Genomic DNA, 21,897 nt, shown 5'->3' with positions numbered 1-21,897 from the left:
TATAGCTCTTGAGAAGAAACCCACGTACAAAACCTTGAGGTCATTTTCCTCTATTCAAATGGAATCTCTCTCACCTCCTGGTTTCAGCTTTTCTTCTCAACGGCCTTAAACACCAGGCACTCATTATGACAGGGCACAATTTTCCCAAAGTGGGGGTGAGGTATCAGTGTTGGTATCTGAGAGCGTTTCAGCAGGAGTGCAATAATAATGAGTCAGAAATGAGAAAATGGTTCCCTTTTCAACTCCTTTTCAATTCCGATTGCATCAAAGAGAAAGTCTTCATTTTGGTCCTGGTCTTCAACACCTCTGTAACAATTGTTAATGTTTTTTAACAGAGGGAAGGGGAGCCTTGGGCTCTGAGCCTTGGGCAGGGAAGGGAAAATCTAACTAGGATTGATAACATCACTTTGTTTTCATTGTGTTTATTTTTTATGGCCACTTTCTGGCAAGTGATTCTGGTCTTCCGTTTTATGGTAGCATTTTTTATTTAAAATACTCTTTTCTAGATTTTAAGCCAGCCCTGTCCATTGTTCTTGTGCATTTAGGTTAACACGCCTTTGAAATACCCCTTGAAGAGAGCACATAATATCGTTAACTATTCTGTAAATCAACTCCTGCCTTGCTTTCTCTAATCTTCCTTACGTTCCCTCCTTCGTTTCAAACTCATAAAAGAAGCTGCAAAACTGTTTTTCTCTAGAGCATTTGAGATCTTTTGTCTCCCCAGCATATATCGTCAAGTTTGGCTCAAACAAACTCATAAAAATTTTTAAAAATCCTTTTAAAATAAATGTACTTAAGAATCTTTGTCAATAAAAACATAATAGGGCAGATGGAAGATCAATAAATATCAAAGTTAGGAACACGGTACAAGATTGACAGTCACTTTGGAAGCTCTGTTTTGATGGAAAGAGTAGTGGACTTTAGCGTCCTTTCTGAAGAATTGAGTCAGACGTCCCAGTCCTGGTACCTTTGGCAAATCACTCCAGCTCCCTATAAAAGGTGGGCAATGATGGGGAAAGTACCTGTTGTGCCCAACTGACTGGATCGAAGGTAATAATAAGGATGATTATTATTATCATCTGTAGGATGAGCTGTAAGATGATTGGTAAACTTCATGGGGTGTTGGGATGGTGGTGAGGTGGTAGGCTATACAGGCATATTGGGTTATTACCATTACCCAGTGCCCATAGGATTAATAATCCCTCATTCTTTCTAAACCAAAAGGACATTTAGTCATACCTGGATTCTGAATCCTTTGGGGTAAGGCTGACTCTTCAAGGGATCACCGGGAAAAGTCTAGTGGTTCTGGTGGGGGCGGAGAGGATCAATGGAAGAACTGATTACCGTTTGGTCTCCCCTCTTCCAGCTGGAACTCGGAGCAGCCTGGGACCTGTCTCATGCCCCCGTCCCCATCCAGACCCCTACTATGTACTGAGTCAGATGCACACCAGGGTTTTGGGGGTGGCCTTTTGTGATGTATTATTGCTCGAAACAGGTGTTTTGCAAAACTGGGTAGGAAAAGTTGTGTAACATAATTCTCATGGATCTTGACTCTGGAGTTCCTGTTCCATTCAGTGTAGTAGTTTCTCCCGGAAGTATTGGATTTCAGTAGTTGGCATTCCCATTGATCTGGGGAGGGAAGGGGAAATAGAAACCTTCAGTTAGTCATTTGCTGATCTCTAGCTTTTAGGAAAAAACCTGGTAAGACCACGGGGGAAGAGAGAGAATAAAGTGATTTGTCCTATTCTTAATGAGGTGAGTGATCATATAGACATATGAAGTTGATTTATAGGAAAAGGCAGCAGAAATTACTTTTAAAAGTCAAATTAATGGTACAAAAATATCATCAGAGTTCGCAGGGAGAATGCAGTCAACAGGTAAAGTTTACTAAGAATTCAAACTGGATTGGGAAAGACCTCTGATAGAGTGAGAAAGTACTGGGTGCCAGCCTGTTTACTAAGCATTTTGTAATCATTATCTCATGTGACAATAATCCTATAAGGTAAATACTATATTCCCATTTTACCCATGAGAAACAGACTTTGAGAGGTTCATTTGCCCAAGGTCAAACAAGTTTAACTGAATCTAATTAGAAGCCAGTTCTGTGTCCAGAAATGAGCTCTTAACCACTACAATACATTGTCTAGAATTAGGGTTTCCAGGTGGGAATTCCTGCCCATTCTCAGGAATTTTTTTCACTTTTTCTTCCCCGAATCCCGAGATATAAACTGTTTTCTGTTCTCCATGATGAATTGTTTCCACAAAGTGGCGTCTGATACTACCAACCACCTGGGTTCAAGGAACCGATTTTCCTGATTTCTCGACCAACTTTTCTTGGGATTCAGGACAGAAAAGCGAAAAAAATTTCTGAGAATGGGTGGGAATTCCCGCCTGGAAACCCTAACTAAAATGTCAGGCTTAGAAGGAGCCTGAGAAGTCCTTCATGAAATAGAACAGAAAACGGGCACAGTGGGATTTCATTTTATTTTCTCCCAGTTTGGCCATAGTAAAGGGTTTGTGTAGAAAATTAGTAGAAAATGGAGGAAAGGAGTGAACACATATTGGGGGTCTATACCTAGGTTCACGCTGTCATTTAACCTTCACACAACCCTATGAGGTAGATATCATTCCCATTTTCAGATAAGGAAACCAAGGCCTATAAATGTTAACACAATTTCTCTAAAGCTACATAGCTAATAAGGACCAAGTCTTACTAGCTCTTGGGACCACAGGCCTATATGATATCAAAACCAAACTCTTTCTGCAACACCCTCATGACTTTTCAAGTCAGGAAAGGGAGGTAGATTGTGAAGGGGCAGGTCTAAGAGCGCTGAGGTGTCTGCCCAAGAGTTGTGAACAGGAAATGATGGCATGGAGGCAGTATTTGAGGAAAGCCAACTTAGTGTGGAGAATGGATGAGGTGGGGCTGGGTCTTGGGGCTTGGAGTGCTGCTGGGGTCCGTCTTTGCAGAGCAGGCTTTTGATGAAAAGCCTGGAACCACTGGTGGTGACGGTGATTTAAAGGAGCAAGCATTCCGGAGGCGATGTTAAGGAAGTAGCCAAGAATGTTCAGAGTTTTGTGAAGGGAACGAAAGGGAGGAAGGAGACATGGTGCTGGGGTCTTGAACCTGAGTGTCTAAGAGGATGGCAATGCCCTAGACAGCCACGGGGACAGCAGGAAGTCACCTTTGAAGGGGAGGATGAGGAGGCTGATTTTGAAGGGACGGCAGGATGAAGTCAACTGTCAATCAGGAAGGAAATGAGGTTAGAGTTCAGGAGAAAGTTCAGGCTAGAGATAAATATCTGGGACCCATCAGCACCCCAGGGATTGAGGGGGTAAGGATAGAGGTTCATAGGGTAGCAACATGTCTTCAAAGTCACTCTTCCTGAAGAATGAGGCAAAAGTCTGCATCTTAATGAAGAGAGACGGATACTTAGATACACCTCCTCCTGTCCCCTGCAGGCTTGCTTGTGTCAGTGTGGCATAACTGAGAAATCTAGACCTGACTGCTCCTCTCTCTAGCATGGCTAGGGTTAGAGGCCCTCAGAGGAAAGGCATAGAGGTGGAATAAATGTCTGGAGCTGATCAGGTTGTGGGACAGAAGTCAACCCAGGGTATGTTCTGGTCTTACTCTCACATGCCTCCGACCCACCTCCCTTCTCCTCTTGCCCCTCAGCTCCTGCTCCCCGACGCCAGGCCCTTAGCCACTGCACCTTACCTAAAATTCCCAAATACACTCTTTGGTAATGTCCTCGCTGTCTGCCAACAGGGTGCCGCTTCGGTCGGATCTCATGTAGAAGCCATTGGGTGCTAGCACTGTAAGCAGGTTGCTCCCCTGAAGCTCGATGCAGAAGTTGAGGGCAAACTTTCCCCAAGGCCGGAAGGTGCCAAAGGATGTGATTGACCAGAAGGCCCCACCCTGTGCTGGGGAGGGAAGAGCTCGGGTCAGTGGACCATTCGGAAGGGGTGTCCTACAGCAGCGCAGCTCTGAGGAGGCTCCCGGGAGACATGCCACCCCCCTGGCTGCCTTAGCCTGCCCATGTTGGCAGATTCCCTCCATGGAAACGCAGGAGGGCTGGTTTCTGTTCCGCCAAGCCACTCCAGGGGCCGTGAAGTGTGAAAACAAACAGAAACTCTGCTTTTCCTTTTCTCATGAACAGACCCTGAGAGGCAGGCCCTGAAGTCTGAGCCGGGGCTGAGGCATGGCTACATTGGAACTGAGGGGTGCGGATGATTACTCACCCTGGAAGTGATAAATGCCCTGGCGGCAGGGCAGCAGGTGAATGCAGTCGGGCTGATCCATGTTGCACTGCATGAGGTCGTGTTCCGATGAGGTGCCCACATACCCATACCGACCTCGCAACACGAGGAAGGGGCGGTTGGCTAATAGAATCCCAAATTCCTCATTTGGGCCTGAAAGACATGGAAGGAGTTATCTGGTGGGTTGTCTCTAGATGCTTCCGCAGATGGAAGCAGGTAGGGAGGCACTAACTGCAGACAGTTGTTGTCAGTATTTTAACATTTAGTGAACACCTACTGTGTGCCAGGTCTCATGCTAGGTACTTGTGGAATGTTTGTGAAAGCACTTAGAAATTTTAACATTCTTCCTTCCTTTGAGATATATGAATCTATTTAACCTTCATGATAATCCTGTGAGGCAGGCAGGTTGGACATCACCTCCATTGATAATGGAGACGATGAAACCAGGCTCCAGGAGGTGTTCTGCCCAAGGGATGACAAAAATTCAGTGACTCACCAAGTCTACAGACCCAAATCTTCTGACCCCAACTCCAGTGCTCGTTCTAGCATAGCGCAGCTCCCCCCGAAAGCATCTTGGACTTGGAATAAGCTGCCTGGAGGGCTGCTTAGCTCACCTGGAACCGTGGCATTGGCCATTAGCAGGCTGTTTGGTGCGATGCCCAAGAAGCGTCCGCTGGGAGACTGCAGGATGATCCTGCCGCAATTCCAGTGCATATGGAAGAAGGTGTCAGACTCCAGTGGGTGCCCATCAGCCATCACCGTCCTATGGCGCCTCTGGAGAAGATATTGGGAAAAGAAAAGGGAAGCAAGGAATGAAAATCTCACCTTTCTCCCCATCATTTTTATCCCTAGACCCTCTTTCCCACATATCACCAGTAGCCTTTTTCACTCTCCCAGGGTACGCTCATGCTTTCAGATCCTTTTTGGAAAACATGTTGTGGCCTCAATTCTCCCACTTCCCCAGTCCGTACTGTATCCCAGAGCCCAATATCAAAAAGGATACCCCATATGCAGAGAAATAAACCTCAGCCCAGACGCCAAAATTTCAAAATGAATCATAGACATAAAAGTGAAAGCTAAAATATAAAACATCTAGAAGAAAACATAGGAGAAATTCTTTGCAACTTTGGGACAGGTAATAATTTCTTGGGATAAGAAAGCACTAACTATTTGCAAAATGGAAAAATTGGATTTCATCAAAAAATTGGACTTCATTAAAACCTGTTGCTCAAAATACACTATTGAGCAAATGAGAAGGCAAGCCACAGACTGGGAAGGAACATTTACAAAACATATATTAGGCAAAGGACTTGACCTGAGAACATATAAAGTACTATTACGACTTAATAATATGACAAACAACCCAATAACAAATGGGCAAAAAATGTGAACAGACATCTCACAGGGAAAATATATAAATGGCCAATAAGCACGTGAAAAGATGCTCATACATTATTAATTATAAGGGAAATGCAAATTAAAGTCACAATAAAATGCCACTACACATCCATCAGAGTGGCTAAAATTATTATAAAAAGACAGGCAATTCTAAGTGCTGACGAGAGTGTGGAGCTATTAGAACTCTCATACGTGACTGATGAGAAAGTAAAGTGGTGTGGTCATTTTAGAAATCTACTTGACATTTTCTTAAAAAGTTAAACACACATTTATCCTATGACCCAGTAGTTGCAATCCTAGGCATTTGCCCAAGATAATTGAAAACAAAGGACCACAAAAACACTCATATGTGAACGTTCATAGCAACTTTATTCATAATAGCCCAAACTGGTAACAACTCAAATGTTCATCAACAAGTGAATGGATAAACAAATTATGTTTGTGTTTGTGAGTAATATGATGAAATACTGCTCAACAAGGAAAAGGAATGAACTGCTGATACATGAAACATCATAGATGAATTCAAATACATTACATTGAGTGAAAGAAGCATACATACTGTAATATTATATGATTCTATTTATATGAAATTCTGGAGTAGGGAAATGGAATCCACAGTGACAGACTACCAGTCAGTGGTAGTGGGGAGGGCAAAGGTGGAAGGGAACTGACGGGAAAGTGGCAAGAGGGAATTTCTGTGTTGATGGAAATATTCTCTAACTTGTGAAATGGTGTGGCATGGTTGCATGGGCATATACATTTGTCAGAACTTACTGAACTGTACACTTAAAATGGGTGCATTTTATTGTATGCAAATTATGTCTCAATAAAGTTGAATTTTTAAAAAAGAGGCCCCATTGGATGAAAATAGGCCCACTGAGTGAAAATGAATGTTTGACAAGAGTTCACCTCACAATCTGGTCATCTGACTTGAAGAAGAGAAAGAGTGTCTAGAGAGGGAGAATTCAGGGCTTACGGATTGTCTTGCTTAGAAAGCCAAGGCCTTACCTGGGCTAGGTAGCAGCCATTGGTTGAACGAAGCTGCAGGGTGTGGCTCTCCTTGTCACTTTCAAACTGGAACAATGACATTGGGGTTAAATGCTCAAAGGCAGCATGCACCTCAACATCTGCAGAGGGAGAACAAGAATATGTCATAAGAAGCCTGAGTCTCGTCTCACTCTCAGCCCCTCCTCCATGCTTTATGCTGGAGTTTCCTCTCCTTTCCCTCCTCAGCCCTCATTACCTTCTGCTGGAGAAGACCCAGACCATTTCCCCCTAAAGCCCATGCCCCTGCTTCATCGCCCTTTCCCATGGCACAGAGAAGCTCCTGGGACCCCAAGATCTTCCTGATGAGCAGGTTTAAAGATCCTCACTGATCCCAAACACGTTTCCCTCTTTTTTATCAGCCAGCTCTCCCCCACTCTGTGGCTGTGTTGGACTCTGCACTTGCCGTAGATGAGGGAGAGGAACTTCCGAGACTTGGACCTGAGGCTGACCCAGGTCGGACAGCGCTGTAGGATGAACCACTCCTCGCCCCTGTGGGGATTGGAGCCCAGGCCCAGGAGCAGGCGTGTGCCCTGTGCGTACAGCATGCCTCCTTCTCCATCACCGAGTGCCACGAGGCCTCCAGGCCGCACTTGCATGTGAAACGCTGTCTGTGTTGAGGGTTGGGAGACAAGCTGGTCTAAGTGGGACAAGAAGAAGTGGGTAGAGGTCTCCAGGTGGTAGCATTCATCTTCGAAATGCAACAGGAAGCCACATTCCTCCAGGCAGGGAACTGGTGCGTCCACCCAGACTCGACACGTGGTGGGGTCCGCCCTGGCATAGCACTGGTTGAAGGGACTGTAGAGGATCACGTGGACATGCAGGGCTGGCCGGGGGATCCACATGTGGTAAGCTGAGAGGACCCGGGAGTGGCAGAACACATCCTCACCGTCAGACTCCAGATAACGACCACTGATTATGCACTGGAGGGTCCACTTGCCATTTCGGTGGAAACGGAGTAGGAAGCATCCATGGTGGCTGGTCCGCGGGCGGCCGTAGCACAGACTGCCATCCGCCTCACACAGAAGGTAGAAGCCCTGCAAACTCCTTAGTCGTACCACAGCCTGTGTGTCATGCTCATTGCTCACCAGGATCTCCCAGGTCTGGAGGCATTGGGAGAAGAGGGAAATCAGTGCTTCCAAGTGACTCGACCGAGCAGTTCCACAACCATCAGCCCAGCACTTTCACTGAGGCCAACATACTTCCCGTGCACGTCAGCCTCCTTGGCTCCTCCACTCTCTCACGCAACAGTAATCAAAAGATCTCAGGGCACCTCGAGCACTGGAACCACAGGGATTCTCAGGATCCCAACAGAAGTTCTAGATGCCCATCTCCTCCAGCTAACAGAAGGTGAACCTCCCTCTCTCTTCCTTGACCACTTCCTTTAATACCTAATTTCCCAAGAAATGTTTTGGTTTAAGTCTTACTTCTCTCTTCCCCACTGTTGCCCCTGGATAGCACACTCAGCCAACACTTCCACCCCCAAAGGCCACCTCCCCAACATGACAGGAGAAAAGCGAGACCTCTTATAAGCAGGCCTGGGCTCCAGGGATGAGATTGGGAGCCCAGACAGTTGAAATACAATTGTTTGCTTCAGCTGTGACCAACCGTTATAATTGAGAAGACCTTGTTACTGCCTTGCTCCGTATGTGGTAGCATCCCAGATGTGCCGACATCCCTTCCTAAGATAAGAACCAACTCTCTTAGGGCTCCTAGAGTACCCCATTCTCAAGCTATAACCTGGACAGAGACATAGGCCTTGCGATAAGTCCACTGCTCCAACTTCCCCTGGATGCCCACAATTCTGCCTTCTAGCCTGGGCTCTCCACCTCTCCTCTTTGTGATGACACAAGCACTCTGTGCTGGAGTGGAGGGTAGGTGGCTGCCAGAGCCAGCCAAAATAGCAAGGTCAGGGCTGAGGCTTCACCTCCTGGGAGAGGTTTAGAGAGGGTGAGATGGAGCAATGGAGACCCGTGACCAAGAGCCTGGCGTAGAAGGGTCTTGGCCTGGCAATGGCAGAGGTTAGACAAGAGATTTAGGTAGAGAGTGCACCCCCACTCCCACCATACACACAACGCTTAGTTAGCCACGGGAAAAATGGTCCCAGTACAGGTGTGCTTTGTTACCTGTCTCCGGCCCAAACCCTTGGCATCTGCAGTGACAGTACTCTTATATGGCTCGTAAGTGAGGTAGGATCCTGCCCAGCTGATGAGCCCGACCCTTAGGTCCTCTGGCTTGGGGTGCCTTGGTGTCCACTCCACCTCATCCATGGGGCCGGCAGCACTGCTGATGACTCCGTCCGGCCCAGCCGTCCCCCCCGTGGTGAGGTTCCACAGGCCATAGGGACCAGAATCAGGCCCAAGTACCCACCAGGCCCAAGATGTTCCCAGGGGGACTTTCCAGGAAGAGGCTGGCCTGGGTCCCAGCACCTCTGTGACCCGGAGGGCATTGTGACTGTGAGGGGTGCCTCTCACCCCGTGGGGAAAGGGCGGTGGCCCAGCAGCATCAATCCATGGCCCAGAGGAAGCAGGTCCAGGCCTCCTGTATGAGCCTCCCCACCCCACTCCACGCACCCAGGTGGGCTGAGCTGACTATCAGAGGTTTGGCCGGTGCCAGTGACTACCTGTGACTTCAGGCAAGTCCCTCCCCTTCTCCACCTCTGTTTCTCCTTTTAATCACAGGAAATCAACCCCTTTTCTCCCAGGAAGCGGGTTCTGCCTGGCTCTCTTGGGGCTCAAGTGTTTTTGGAGTTCATGATATCCAAGAAAAAGCTATTGATTTTTATGGCCCTTGGGAGGATAAAGCCACAATGTCTCAGAAGGTACTTTTCAGGGAGGGTGAGGAAACCCTGGCGAGATAACCAGCAAGGATCAAATTTCCCATATTAATCAAGGACTGGCTCGGTGGCAGGGTGGAGAATGGTCCAGGTGGGGAGAGTCCTGTGCACCCTTGTCCTAACCCCCAGCTGCAGCCCTGCTGCACAGACAGTCAGAACTGCCTCTCAGGATACCAGCCCAGGCCCCAGTCTGTTGGCCATTAGCCTCCGGACTCATGGAGAAAACCAGCCCACAACCTAGAGAAACTGACATGAAAAAAGGGAGAAAGGCGAAAAGAAATAATGGTGTTGATGGTGGGTTTCAAGCTTTGCTGGGATGCAAAGGGAACTGGGCGGTGAACCACGCTCGGAGAATTGCCCACAGACTGGTTCCTATTCCCCGTGGCAGGGTCTTCCCAGGTAGAAAGTCCCAGTGATGCACAATGAGGGACTGTAATCCCCGGTTTTAGAAAATAAGGCTAACCGGCAGAATCACCTGGGTGATTTTACAGATGCCTATTCTTGGGCCTCAGACCAGTCCTGATGAATCACTTTTTCTCAAGTGTGCCTCAGGAACCTTATTTTTAATGATTCTCTCACCCTCACATTTTAATGTGCATCGTAATCACTAAGGACCACGGCTACTTAGGAGGTGAATAAGAATGGGAGTTAAGTCGTTCACAGAAGTATGAAGGTAGATCCTGTTACCCTCAGCAAAGGCCCCTTGAAATTGGGGAATGGGATTCCCTACACTGAAACCCCTAAAATACTTCCAGCCGCAAGGATCAGGAGGGAGAAACTAAGCTAGACGAAGGCAGCAATGTGTGCGTATGCTTGGGGAGAGGGGGGTGGGCCCTGCAGCCTCAGCTGCTTTGAGCCTCCCCCATATTGTTTCTTTGCACCCAATAACCCAGCGCCCCACTTCTAGGCTACAGACAACACCGTGTACAAACCACAGCAAATTTATTACTCAATATCCAGTGCCATATCATAGCACCACCTGGAGCCCTCACCTTCCCTCCCCACCTAGCCCAAGGGTACACCCAAAATGGAAAAAACAAAAGTGAACCCAGATCCCTGCTCCTCCTCTGGAAGAAGGGGCCCCGGCCCTGGAAGTCCCTTCCACAGGTCCCAGCAGGCAGGAGAGTAGACCCCTCCGTGCCCGGAGAGCAAGGCTCCAGGCTCCAGCGACAGAGAGAACATGCAGGCAGGAGGGGCAGGAGCAGAGACCTGTGTCTGTGGGAGGAGGAGCAGGAGGGAGGAGCACTGCCTGAGGAGTCCGGGAGTCTGGGCATCCCGGGGATGCACGCGGGAGCTTCCGGGCAGCAGGGGCAAGCCACTGCTTGCTTAGCGCTTTGACAGCTCATGGGACAGCCAGTCCAGCCCATCATACAGGCCTGTGCCTTGGGTGGCACAGGTGGCCTGGACGTACCACTGTGGGGCGAAAGAAAGAAAGAGGTCAGTAGCAGGGAACAAAAAAGGGGGGGTGCTTTTACTTCCTGCCCCAGCCTGTGGCTCCCTTGGGAGAGGCAAGACCCTCACCGTACGGCTTCGCAAGTGCTGCAGGCCCAGCTTGTCGGTCAGCTCGCTCACTGGCATGGCGTTGGGCATGTCCTGCTTGTTGGCAAACACCAGCAGCACCGCATCCCGCAGCTCATCCTCCTGCAGCTGAGAGGCCAAGGGAGTAGAATCTGGGGTCCTTTGGGGTCTCCAGGCTCCCTCTTTCCCACTGTGTAGGGGAGCCCCTTTCCACCTTCTAGCATATTTGTGGGAAAAATATAACATTATGCAGTCTCCTGCTGAACACAAGACATAGTTCTAAGTCAGCTAGAGACCTTCTTGGCATTAAGTCCAGAAAGGACCTTTTTCTAATTCGTTCTAGGACATGTTCTAGTCAAAATGACAAGATTTCCTAATGGAAAAACAAGAAGGTACGATGATGTTTATCTCCAATGCATATAATTTCCCTCTCCCCAACTTCTCAGACTCAGATGTGAAGACGTGAGAATTCAAGGAAAAAGTCAACCCTATACTCTTTACCTGACCCAAATTCAAAACAGGGTGAGATTCTCCATGTACCTGTGTCCACCAAGAGAACTGTATATTCAAGGCCCATGAGGCATTTCCTGACATTCACACCAGCACAGCGACCTCTGTTTCCAAACTAAGGGCTCAGTTCCCAGGGTCCTGGGTGCTCACCATTTTCTGGAGTTCATCAGCAGATTCCTGGACACGCTCTCGGTCATTACTGTCCACCACGAAGATGAGGCCCTGGGTGGGAAGGAAGGAAGGAAGGAGGAGCAATCACTCCCACCTGGGACATACCCGAGTCTGGCTTTCTCTCTTTAATTGTGTCTAAATCCTTCTCATCTAGTAAACTTCCACTAAGGCTCTGCAGACATCCTGGCACAAACTGGTGACACCTTGCAAAGGACACAAACAGCTTCTGCCCTCAGACAAGCAGTCTAGTTAGAAGATATGCATGGGAACGGGGAGACATGTGATGAGAGCTAAATCAGCCTGGACCCAGAACCCTGCTTCTCAGAAGATGCCAAAGGTGGCTGAGTCTCAGAAGATGAAGGCCAGTTCTGAAGGATGAGTAGAGGCTGACCTTACTAAAGGGGGTTAGGAGGGGGTAAGGCTTTTTCCTGGCTTAGGGGCCCAGCCTAGGCCAACAATTTTCCTAATGCTATCACCTCCTCCCCTGGGGTTGGGGAGACACCCTCGCCCCCCACCTGAGTGTTCTGGAAGTAGTGCCGCCACAGAGGTCGAATCTTGTCCTGGCCTCCCACGTCCCAGACTGTGAAACAGATGTTCTTGTATTCCACTGTTTCCACATTGAAGCCTGAAGAGAATTGGGGAAAAAAATATGAGGAAAAAGTCGTGATAGGAAGAAACTCACTAAACTACAGTGCATTCAGCAGGGACACGAATCAGAAGGCAATGATCAAGGTCTACGGGAAGAGAAGTCCAGAAGACTGGCAGTCAACTGGCAGGGCGGGGCCAGGTCACATCCACCCCCCCTCGACACCGTCCAGCAGGTACAGATAATGTGACCCACTTCTCAGGTAGCTGTATCCGGTGTCAGGTCCCAGCACGGAGGTGCAGAATGAGGAGTAGACCCCGAGGTCGCCGCCACGCTCCAGCTCCTCCCAATCTCACCTCCTCTGACTCACCTATGGTGGGGATGGTGGTGACAATCTCCCCCAACTTCAGTTTGTACAGGATCGTGGTCTTGCCAGCTGCATCCAAGCCAACTGCAAAGACGAGGGGCACAGGGATGGAGATGGGAGCGAGGGAGCCCCCTAGAGACCAGGGAAGGGGAGAGGCCAGGACAGCTGCCGGTGACAGGGGCGGAGAGCCCGAGAGCCTCCAGGTGCGCGCTGTTCTCTACCTTCCGGGCCTTAAGGGCAGTCCGGGCGGTGAGCGCCAACTCCTGCCCCCGAGCGGCCGAGGACTGGGGGCGGAAGGGGCACAGGAGGAGGGCCGCGCTCCTTTTAAAAGTGGCCTCCAAGGGCGGAATCCTCCCTTCTCACCATCCGGGCTGGGGCGGAGGGAGCGTCACCCCACCCAGGCCCGCAGCTCCCGGTTTCAGGCCCCGGGAGCGGCGCTGCAGACGGTGACCCGCCCGAGAGCAGTGGCCCCAGGGGTTTAGGCGGTGGGTGACTCAGAGTCAGAAAGCGGGGTGAGCTGGCCTGGAGGGACGCGGGGGCGGGAGGGCTGCGCGGGGGCCGGCGCTCCCGTCCGGGCCGCGCGCTCGATCTGCCTCACCCATAAGGATCCGCATCTGCTTCTTCCCGAAGATCCGCGAAAAGAGCGCGGACACGGTGAGGCCCATGGCGGGGCCCGGGGAGGGGGCACGGACGCGGACACCGGGTGCAGGCTGGAACCGGCCGGCCGCGGGGGGATGGGGCGCAGCAGCAGTGGGAGGGGCCGCCTCCGCCTCCGCGCGTCGCGGCCCGCCCGACGTCACCGCGGGCCCGCCCCCATCCGCGCCCCGCCCCCAGCTCCGCCCCCGCCCCGCCCCGCGGCGCGGGCTCCCGGAGAAGCCGAAGCGGGACGAGTCTCCGCAGCGGGCTGGGTCCGCGCCGGTTTTAAAGACGGAAAGGGCCAGGGTCTCCCCGTTTCTAGCACGCCTGTCACATCTGTGGCTGTTGAGCCGGCAGTCAGAGGGGGGCGGAGGAAAGCCTTCCGTGCTCCGCAGCGGCCCCCACCCCCATCTTCCGTGGCCCGCCGCAGGGCTTTGGCTTGTGGCGTCCGGCTCACTCGGGTCTCCGGTTTAGTTCTTTCTAACTGGCAGCGTCGACTGTGTGCACCACCCTCTTAGAGGTGCGTAAGCTCCCTGCAGTCGTCTTAAGACCTCCCTTTCGCCCCCTCAGCTCCCAGTGAGGGAGGGGCTTTGAGCATAGTACGTGGTTCAGGGACCGTAGAATCGCGAGAGGACTGACGGTACCGGGTGTGCCTAGAGGCAAAGCCTTTCAGTCTGGACCCAGGCAGCCTTTCTGAAGTCCTTCCTCATTTTGCCACAGACCTGGCAGCCTGGATTATTAATGCACACTTATCCAGGATGTGAGGATGTTGTTGCCTCCTTGGGCCCGAAGAGCTTCTGCAGTAATTTCCCCATTCATCTTAGCGTTGCAGGGGAAATAGCCAGATTGGAAGTCATTTAAATATCTTGGATGGCAAAAACTGGATCATGCCAGGCTTATGCTTAACAAATGCCTGTTCGGTTGAACTGGACTGATAGGTTGCTCAGTGGAGCGTGGACAGGTGTTTTGCCTGTTCTGGGTCCCAGTTGCTTATGGACTGGACATGGTGAGGTGAGCTGAGAAGCAGAGAACCTTCATTCACTCAGTCAACAAATATTGAATGCCTACTGTATGCCATTGTTCCAGGCCTCAGTTCAAATCTCAGTTCTGCTTCAGATCTTGCCTTCAACAATCCTCACAAGCTGTCATTTTCCTATTTATAAAAGGAGACTGATATTTGTCCTATCTCATGAGGTTATGGTAAAGATTAAAATGATGAGATACTGTATCTGAATGTTTTGTATGAATGTTTTGTATGAAATAGCTGGATGTGTCCTGGGCCACTAAGAAACTGGGTCTGAACAGAGCTCCAGGGCCTGCCCCATCTAGACCTGCAAGTCTGTAAAGAGAACAGACTTTGGGCATCAGGTATGAGTGCACGACTTTACTCTTCAATCACACTTGCATTCCTGGGAGACTTTTACAAGGTCGAAGAATACGTTTAAAAGAGTCCCAATATAATAACACAGCTAGCGATGAATAAGTCAGGTCAGTTCCAAATCTTCAGCTTTTTTATTAGCCTCTTTCTTTCCATCACTGTTGTCACCGCCATATTTCAGTACCGTCTCTTCTCCATGACTGCAATAGTCTCCTCACAGTTCTCCTGCCCCTTGGTATTGCCACCCTGTCATACAAGTCTTGATGACACCTCTCTTGTGATTAAAATCCTTTAGTGTCTTCTTATCACCTAAGATAAAATCTAATGCCTTAATTTGGGTCCCCACCTCCTATGCCAGCCCTGTCTGTTGCCACCTCCTTCACATACCCTAAACTACTGCCTCGAGATGCTTCTCAATGCTTCCCACGTGAGCCAGCCTCCCTGATGCCACAGGAGTCCTTGTAATCTTTTCCCTCTGCCTGGAATGCTTGTTTCCCTGATCTCTAGTTAGATGGGTAGTCTCTACTCATCCTTCACATCCGAAAGTATTTTCTCCGAGAGCCTTCTCTGCCTCCCCTACACAGGACCTCCTCCGCTTAATTTCCATATCACTTTGAATATACGTATGCGTGCTGGTATGGCAGGACTTGTGTTTGCATGCCTGGTTCTTCACTAGATGGGAACTCCGTGAGGGCAGGACCTTGTCTCATCATAGTGATCACCTGGCACAGCATCTGGTATGTTGAGAGTTGGATTGATCTAGATAGCATCCCTAAACTTTGTAGCTGTGCGACCTTGGGCATGTTACTTACCTCTCTGTGCTTCATGTTTCCCTATCTGTAAAACAGTGCTGATAATACCCACTGAGCAGAATTATTGTAATGACTCCATAGCAAAGCTCCTGGAATATAGTTAGCACGAAGGACAGACGTCCTGGCCATACGGATGCCCTTTACAAACATTTGTTGCATTAACTCCGCAGAACTCAGGAAGGGTGCTGATAATTATTATATCATACGCCTTCCAGGTGCCAAACACTGTACTAGAAAGGGTTGCAGTGTTCGTGGTCTGAATGAGAGTCTTAATTGTTGCTCTTTAGGGACAAAGGTACTGAGCCCCCAAATGGAGACGCGTCGCGAGCTGTTCAGTAAGGACGCCAGTCAGTGCGACGTCGCCCCCTGTCCCTCGCTGATCGTAGCCTGAAGGCAAGCGCGGGCGAACCTCACGAAATCAGCATCACTCGCGTCCTTAGCTCGGCTTGCTCGGCCCTTCCCGGAGAGGGAGAGGGAGAGGCCCGCCAGGTTCCCAGCAGGCCGCGGCCGCGCTCCCCGGGGGTGGCCCCGCGCTCCTCGGGCCACTGGGGCGGAGCGGCGGCGTCCTGCTGTCGTCACTTCCAGCGGCCCCGGAAGCGCCCCGGTCGGGCCGCTGTAGTTCGGAAGTCGTGGCGGGGCTGCGCTCCGCCTAGAGCCCTGGCGGACAGGGGGCCGAGGTCCCGCGGGGGCTGCCGTGGCCGGGGCGGGCGGGAGCGCGGAGCAGCTCGGGACGCGGCGGGGCGCCCTGGCCTGCGCTCCTCTCTTGCCCGCGTCGCCCCGCCTCTAGGTGGGGACCGCCCCCGCCTTCCGGACCCCGGACCGGACCGGTGGCGCTTCTGCCCCGCCGCCCCGCCTCCCCGCGTCGGTCTCGGACAACTGGGAGGGACGGGCGTGCGGCCGCGGGGACCACAACGCCCGCCAGCGTCCCCGCGACCCTCTCCCGGGCTGCCCCCACGCTGACGCGGAACCACCCGTTCTGAGTCCTCATGGAGAAGTTTGGAATGAATTTCGGGGGTGGCCCCAGCAAAAAGGACCTGCTGGAGACCATTGAGACGCAGAAGCAGCAGCTCTTCCAGTACCAGGCACGTCTCAAGGATGTGGTTCGCGCCTATAAAAGCCTACTGAAAGAGAAAGAGGCGCTGGAGGCCAGCATCAGGGTGCTGTCAGTATCCCACGAGGCGGATGTGGGCCTGGCGGAGGGCCCGCCTCCAGGCCTCACCTGTCCTGACAACGTGGACGACCGATGCTCCACTCACAGCGAGGATAGCACTGGGACCGCCACCAGCTTGGATACTGTCGCCAGTCTCACTAGCACCAAGGGTGAGTTTGGGGTAGAAGATGACCGACTGGCCCGAGGACCACCACCTCCAAAGTCGGAAGAGGCCAGCGGGTCGGAGAGTGGCGTTAGCAGTAGCAGTGGGGATGGACCGTCTGCAGGTGGGGAGGTGGACAAACGACTGCACCAGCTGAAGACTCAGTTGGCTACTTTGACTAGCGCTTTGGCTACAGTCACCCAGGAGAAGTCCCGCATGGAAGCTTCTTACCTGGCTGACAAGAAAAAGATGAAACAGGACTTACAGGATGCCAGCAAAAAGGCAGAAGAAGAGAGGGGCCGTCTGGAGGGAGAATTGAAGGGGCTGCAGGAGCAGATAGCCGAAACCAAAGCCCGACTTATCACACAGCAGCACGACCGGGCCCAGGAGCAGAGTGACCATGCCTTGATGCTGCGTGAGCTTCAGAAACTGCTGCAGGAGGAGAGGACCCAGCGCCAAGACTTGGAGCTTCGGTTGGAAGAGACCCGAGAAGCCCTGGCAGGGCGGGCATACGCAGCTGGTCAAATGGAAGGGTTTGAACTGCAGACCAGACAGCTGACCCGGGAGGTGGAGGAGCTGAAAGGTCAGCTGCAGGCGCTTCAGGATGAGAAGAATCAGCCAGACCCCCGGCTGCAGCAGCTGCAGGAAGAAGCTGCCTGCCTGAAGAGCCATTTCCAGGCTCAGTTGCAGCAGGAAATGAGGAAGGTAATTATCTTCATCTCCTTCAAAAAGTCATTTAAGCCTGAAATGGGAAATAATTTTTTTCTTCTTTTGATAGATCTAAGTGGCTGCACTGTCAATTTTTGATGCTATTCAAAACGTTTTATTGAGTTGGAAATTCTGTTCTACGTGGTGTTGACAGTATCCACAGAGCATGTTTCCAACAGGATGTCGAGTTTCTAAGTGTAGGCTGGGTTGGAGCCAGACAGGTCTAGCACTGGCATCTTACCCGCTGTGCTCTGTGAAGTAGTTCTGTGGCAGACATGCAGTGAAAAGGGCGTGTGTCTGACTGTAGCTATATGCCTATGTGGGGGTAGGGGGATATGCCTATAGGTAGGATGGCTGAAGGGGGAAAAGGGAGTTTTCTCAGAAGAAATGACCTTTTGTCACTGCTTTCGGCCACGGTTTGCCAACTCTGGAAAGGTATTCTATTTTATAGTGCCTCCATTCAGTGTGGAGAGAGGTCCAACTCAGTGTTGAACTTCCAGGAATATTGGAGGAGGAAGAGAATGTCATATGATTCCTTAATAAGATTTGGGGCAACACATGATAAATGAAGATAGCACTCTTTATACGTGAGTTTGGTGTATGATAGGAGACAATGGAAGAACTCAACCAGAATAGGAGCAGATATGCAGAGGTTCTTAATTGTTTGGTATAACATGTGTCTGTGAGCAGAACCCAAGCAAGTTACAGGAACTTTTGTTAGCTCCCAGATCAACCAAAAAATCCCCAGTTCCTATTCTTGCCTGGCCATCCCCATTCTATGACTCTTTTGCTCTCCTCTCTTGTGATCTCACAGTTTGCCATAGCCCTCTGTGGCGTTTCTGGGTGCATTTCCATCTGTTTCCTTGTTTTACAGACAGCCCTCGCAGAGGATCAACGACGTCAGCAATCTCAGCTGGAAGAGCAGAGGGTGGCAGCCCTGGAGAACCAAATATCTGAGGTGTCGGAACTGCTAGGCACATATGAGAAAGCCAAGCAGAAGGACCAGCTGGCCATCCAGAAGCTGAAGGAGCGCATCATGCAGCTGGATCTGGAGAACAAGACGCTGGCTCTCGCGGCCTCCAGCCGGTCCCCTCTAGACAGCCATGGAGAGGAGTCCAGTCTGGACGTCAATGTCCTGAAGGACAAGATGGAGAAGTTGAAGAGGCTACTGCAGGTGGCGACCAGAAAAAGCCAGGTGACCTTGGATGTGGAGAAGCTCTGCGACCTGGAGATAATGCCCAGCTCCGAGGCCGCTGATGGGGAGAAGGCTACTGCACTCTACTACCAACAGGAGCTAAAACAGCTGAAGGAAGAGTTTGAGAGGTACAAGGTGAGGGCCCAGGTCGTCCTCAAGAGCAAGAACAGCAAAGACGGTAACCTGGCCAAGGAGCTGGAGCAAGCCCAGGAACAGCTTGCAGAGCTCAAGGAGAAGTATATTTCCCTGCGTCTGTCCTGCGAGGAGCTTGAGCGCCAACACCAGCAGGAGGCTGAGGACTGGAAGCAGGAGCTGGGCCGGCTGCAGCACCACCACCGGCAGGAGCTGGAGCGCAGCCAGCAGGAATTCAGGGACCGCACGCTGAAACTGGAGGAGGAGCTGCACAGGCAGCGGGACCGGGCGCTGGCCGTGCTGGCCGAGAAGGACCTGGAGCTGGAGCAACTGCGCTCTGTGGCCTTGTCCTCTGGGCTGCCGGGACGCAGAAGCCCAGTGGGTGGCGGAGGTCCTGGGGACCCAGCCGACATCACTTCCTCGGAGAGCCTGACCCAAGCCCTGCAACTAGCTGCGGCCAACGAGCCTACTTTCTTCCTGTACGCTGAGCAGTTGGCCCGCAAGGAGGTGGAGATCACGTTGCTGAGGAAACAGAAACACAGGCTGGAGGTCGAGGTCCGTCAGCTGCAGGAGCGGCTGCTGGAGGAGGGGGAGCGGCATCGCGAGGAGGTCGGGGTCCTGCAGAGCCACATTGAAAAGAACTTCAGGGACCAGAGCCGGGAGGGAGCCAACCTCGAGTACCTCAAAAACATCATCTACCGCTTCCTGACCTTGCCCGACAGCCTGGGCCGCCAGCAGACGCTCACAGCCATCCTGACTATCTTGCATTTCAGTCCAGAGGAGAAACAAGTGATCATGCGGCTCCCCCCCAGTGGGAGCTGGTGGCCTTCTGGCAAGAGATGATGCTGTTTTCACTGACTGGAAATTTCTGTGCCTCTTATGTGGGAAGGGACAGGCTCTGGTTTCTACTGCCTCTTCTCTTAACCTTTTCTTTCTTCACTGTGTTGAACTGGGAGGAGTCTTCAACGTAGGGTGGAATTTTCCGCCAAATACCATTAATGCCGCTTTACCCCTTGGGCCGTAGAGACACTGGAAGAGTTGGGACAACATCTTGTGGTGGTGTGTGTGTGAGGGGGAGAGGCAGGAAGAAGTTGGGATTGACAGGTGCAAAAGTTGGGGAAGTGGTGAAAATCTTTAAAAATAAGACTTCTCTGTTTTAATATTATGCTCCTAGTGCAGAGCTAGGAGTAAACGTGACTCCAAAGGGAGTTCAGTTAATTTCTAAACACACACAAGGACCAGCTATTTTCTCCATCAGCACAATCTGAGTCTGGTCCACTGCTGCCCCAATTCTCTGGGGACACATATCCAGGCTGAAGAGGGACCAGGAAGTCTGAAATAGTGACAGCTTGCCCACTGGTCCAAAGGGCCAAGGAACAGGGAGTTCATCCTGGAACTGGGAAGTTTGGTTTAGTTAGGGCTGGGTACGACTTAACCAGTCTGGACAAAACGCTCCACTTGTGACCATTGTAGAGAGAGCCCTGAGCACCAGTTCGATCTTGGGGATTTCCTGAGTGACCTGCTTTTGGTCCGGATAGGGCTATCATAGACCCTCCCTGCTTGTCCCTGCCTTAACCTGCCCTCCTAAGGTTGGCCTGAGATTGTGCAGGAATGACTTTGTCATCTTCAGTGTTGAACTTCCATTGCAAAAAAAAAAAAATTGTAGCTTCTTACAGAGAGGGATCTGATTAGGCAGCTGTGGTCCTGCCTGGATCCAAAGAATTAGTTCAGAGATATATAGGGCAGAGGAGGAAGACCTACTGCGGAGGATTCCAGAAGATTGCTGTGAGCCTCAGAGGAAAAGTGGCGGAAGTTCAGCCAAGGCTAGGCCAGGGTGCTTGCTGCTCCGTGGACAGCATTCTGGGTAAATGTCCACGTCCCTGCAGCCAGGGTATTCATGGGTTACTGTTATGTTACCAGGGTATTTTGCCCACTCCCTTGAGGCGGTAATTGAGTTTCAGCCCACAGTCCTCATCTTCCCCACGCGTGTTACTATAACTTTCCCCCCTCCCGCGGAGTTTCTTACATTTGGTGTTGCGTAAGCAGATTCATTCTGCCCTTAAGGAAAGGAGGACACAGACTTCTAAGTCAGGTTCCAACAGTATCTATGCGTTCCTTGCCCCCATCTGCTCTTGCTGGTCTTTGGATCTTAAAAGACCAATGCTTTGCCACTCACTGAACGAATACGTTTTTTTTCTGTTATTTCATCATAGAGATCTGGTTTGTGAAGGTTTGGGGTGCAGAAAACTTTGATTAAATGTTCTGATTGGGAGGCTGGGCAATCTGGACTATCTACAAACAGTGAGTGGACTTTAATGGAACAGAAGTGATGGGTTCAAATGATAATAACAAACCATGGAATCATTAAACCTGAACGACTTGACCTGTGTGCTTTTGAATGGTACACACACACACACACACACACACACACAATGTGAATATAAATGGTAAGTTCAAAGAATTGAAATAATATATTAATCCATGAGCTTGAATCTAGGGAGGAATGCCTCAAAGCTTAAACAGTCTCAATTACAACACACATTTTTTAGCCGACAATTATGTGTGTATGTGTATATTTGTGTGTAGGCAGCTACACTGGAAACAGATGTCTCATGGATTTAGTGAGTGGGCTTGAAACTTCCATAATTACTTCTAAAACTTTAGAAGTAATCTCTTTATGAATGCTTTGCTCTGCTTCCAATCGGATTCATGGTTTCCTAGAAAAGTTGCTCAGTACATCAATAACATAAACTAAATCATCATCTCTTCGTTTTCTTACCTGATCCCCTTACATATAGGATATATTCTTCTTGTTTCTAGGTGGTTTTAGACAGAATACAAAGATCCATAATCACAGTTGCTTTCCTGGGATTAACAATTCTTGTGCTTTTTACTTTTGAGAAGATTCCAAACGACCAAAGAAGCAAGTCAATTTGTGATTAAGTATCGATTTACATAAGGCTCAGAATGCTCCCCACTGAATCAAAAAGTCTTGGTCCCTCCCGACCCTTAAGGTCACAGGTTCCTTGTCTC

The 21,897-nt window shown here is 50.6% G+C and overlaps 3 protein-coding genes across 3 annotated transcripts; 1 reads left to right on the top strand and 2 right to left on the bottom strand.

The window, feature by feature from the left end:
- Positions 1–1,457: 1,457 nt before the first annotated feature.
- FSCN3 (fascin actin-bundling protein 3) lies at positions 1,458–8,972 on the bottom strand (the record flags this gene model as incomplete). The annotated part of the gene is made up of 7 exons (XM_081038311.1): positions 1,458–1,629; positions 3,719–3,924; positions 4,243–4,413; positions 4,875–5,034; positions 6,667–6,785; positions 7,109–7,805; positions 8,829–8,972. The coding sequence occupies 6 exons, from the start codon at positions 8,970–8,972 to the stop codon at positions 3,719–3,721; spliced, it is 1,497 nt and encodes a 498-aa protein (XP_080894437.1). The 3' UTR covers positions 1,458–1,629.
- Positions 8,973–10,463: 1,491 nt separating this feature from the next.
- Positions 10,464–13,505, bottom strand: ARF5 (ARF GTPase 5). Its single transcript, XM_081038450.1, has 6 exons — positions 13,289–13,505; positions 12,694–12,774; positions 12,253–12,362; positions 11,717–11,788; positions 11,060–11,185; positions 10,464–10,951 (listed from the first exon to the last, which is right to left on the bottom strand). Exons 1-6 carry the CDS (start codon positions 13,353–13,355, stop codon positions 10,865–10,867), a joined length of 543 nt encoding a protein of 180 aa, XP_080894576.1. The 5' UTR covers positions 13,356–13,505; the 3' UTR covers positions 10,464–10,864.
- Positions 13,506–16,128: 2,623 nt separating this feature from the next.
- On the top strand, positions 16,129–21,256 carry GCC1 (GRIP and coiled-coil domain containing 1). Its single transcript, XM_081038676.1, has 2 exons — positions 16,129–17,534; positions 18,412–21,256. The coding sequence occupies exons 1-2, from the start codon at positions 16,503–16,505 to the stop codon at positions 19,705–19,707; spliced, it is 2,328 nt and encodes a 775-aa protein (XP_080894802.1). The 5' UTR covers positions 16,129–16,502; the 3' UTR covers positions 19,708–21,256.
- The last annotated feature ends 641 nt before the right edge of the window (positions 21,257–21,897 follow it).

This window comes from Rhinolophus hipposideros, assembly GCF_964194185.1.
Source record: "Rhinolophus hipposideros genome assembly, chromosome: 25".
NCBI classification, from domain to species: Eukaryota; Metazoa; Chordata; class Mammalia; order Chiroptera; family Rhinolophidae; genus Rhinolophus; species Rhinolophus hipposideros.
Note: the sequence above shows the minus strand (reverse complement) of the source record. Positions and strands in the feature narration are given on the sequence as shown.

Bases quoted from the DNA above. Each gene is read 5' to 3' on its own strand.
- ARF5 (XM_081038450.1), bottom strand. From the start codon at position 13,355: ATGGGCCTCACCGTGTCCGCGCTCTTTTCGCGGATCTTCGGGAAGAAG. The intron at 11,789-12,252 runs GTGGGGGGCGAG...CTTCCCACCCAG, and splicing joins ACTACTTCCAGAACACTCAG to GGCCTCATCTTCGTGGTGGA. The intron at 10,952-11,059 runs GTGAGGGTCTTG...TTCGCCCCACAG, and splicing joins AGCACTTGCGAAGCCGTACG to TGGTACGTCCAGGCCACCTG.
- GCC1 (XM_081038676.1), top strand. From the start codon at position 16,503: ATGGAGAAGTTTGGAATGAATTTCGGGGGTGGCCCCAGCAAAAAGGAC. The intron at 17,535-18,411 runs GTAATTATCTTC...CTTGTTTTACAG, and splicing joins TGCAGCAGGAAATGAGGAAG to ACAGCCCTCGCAGAGGATCA.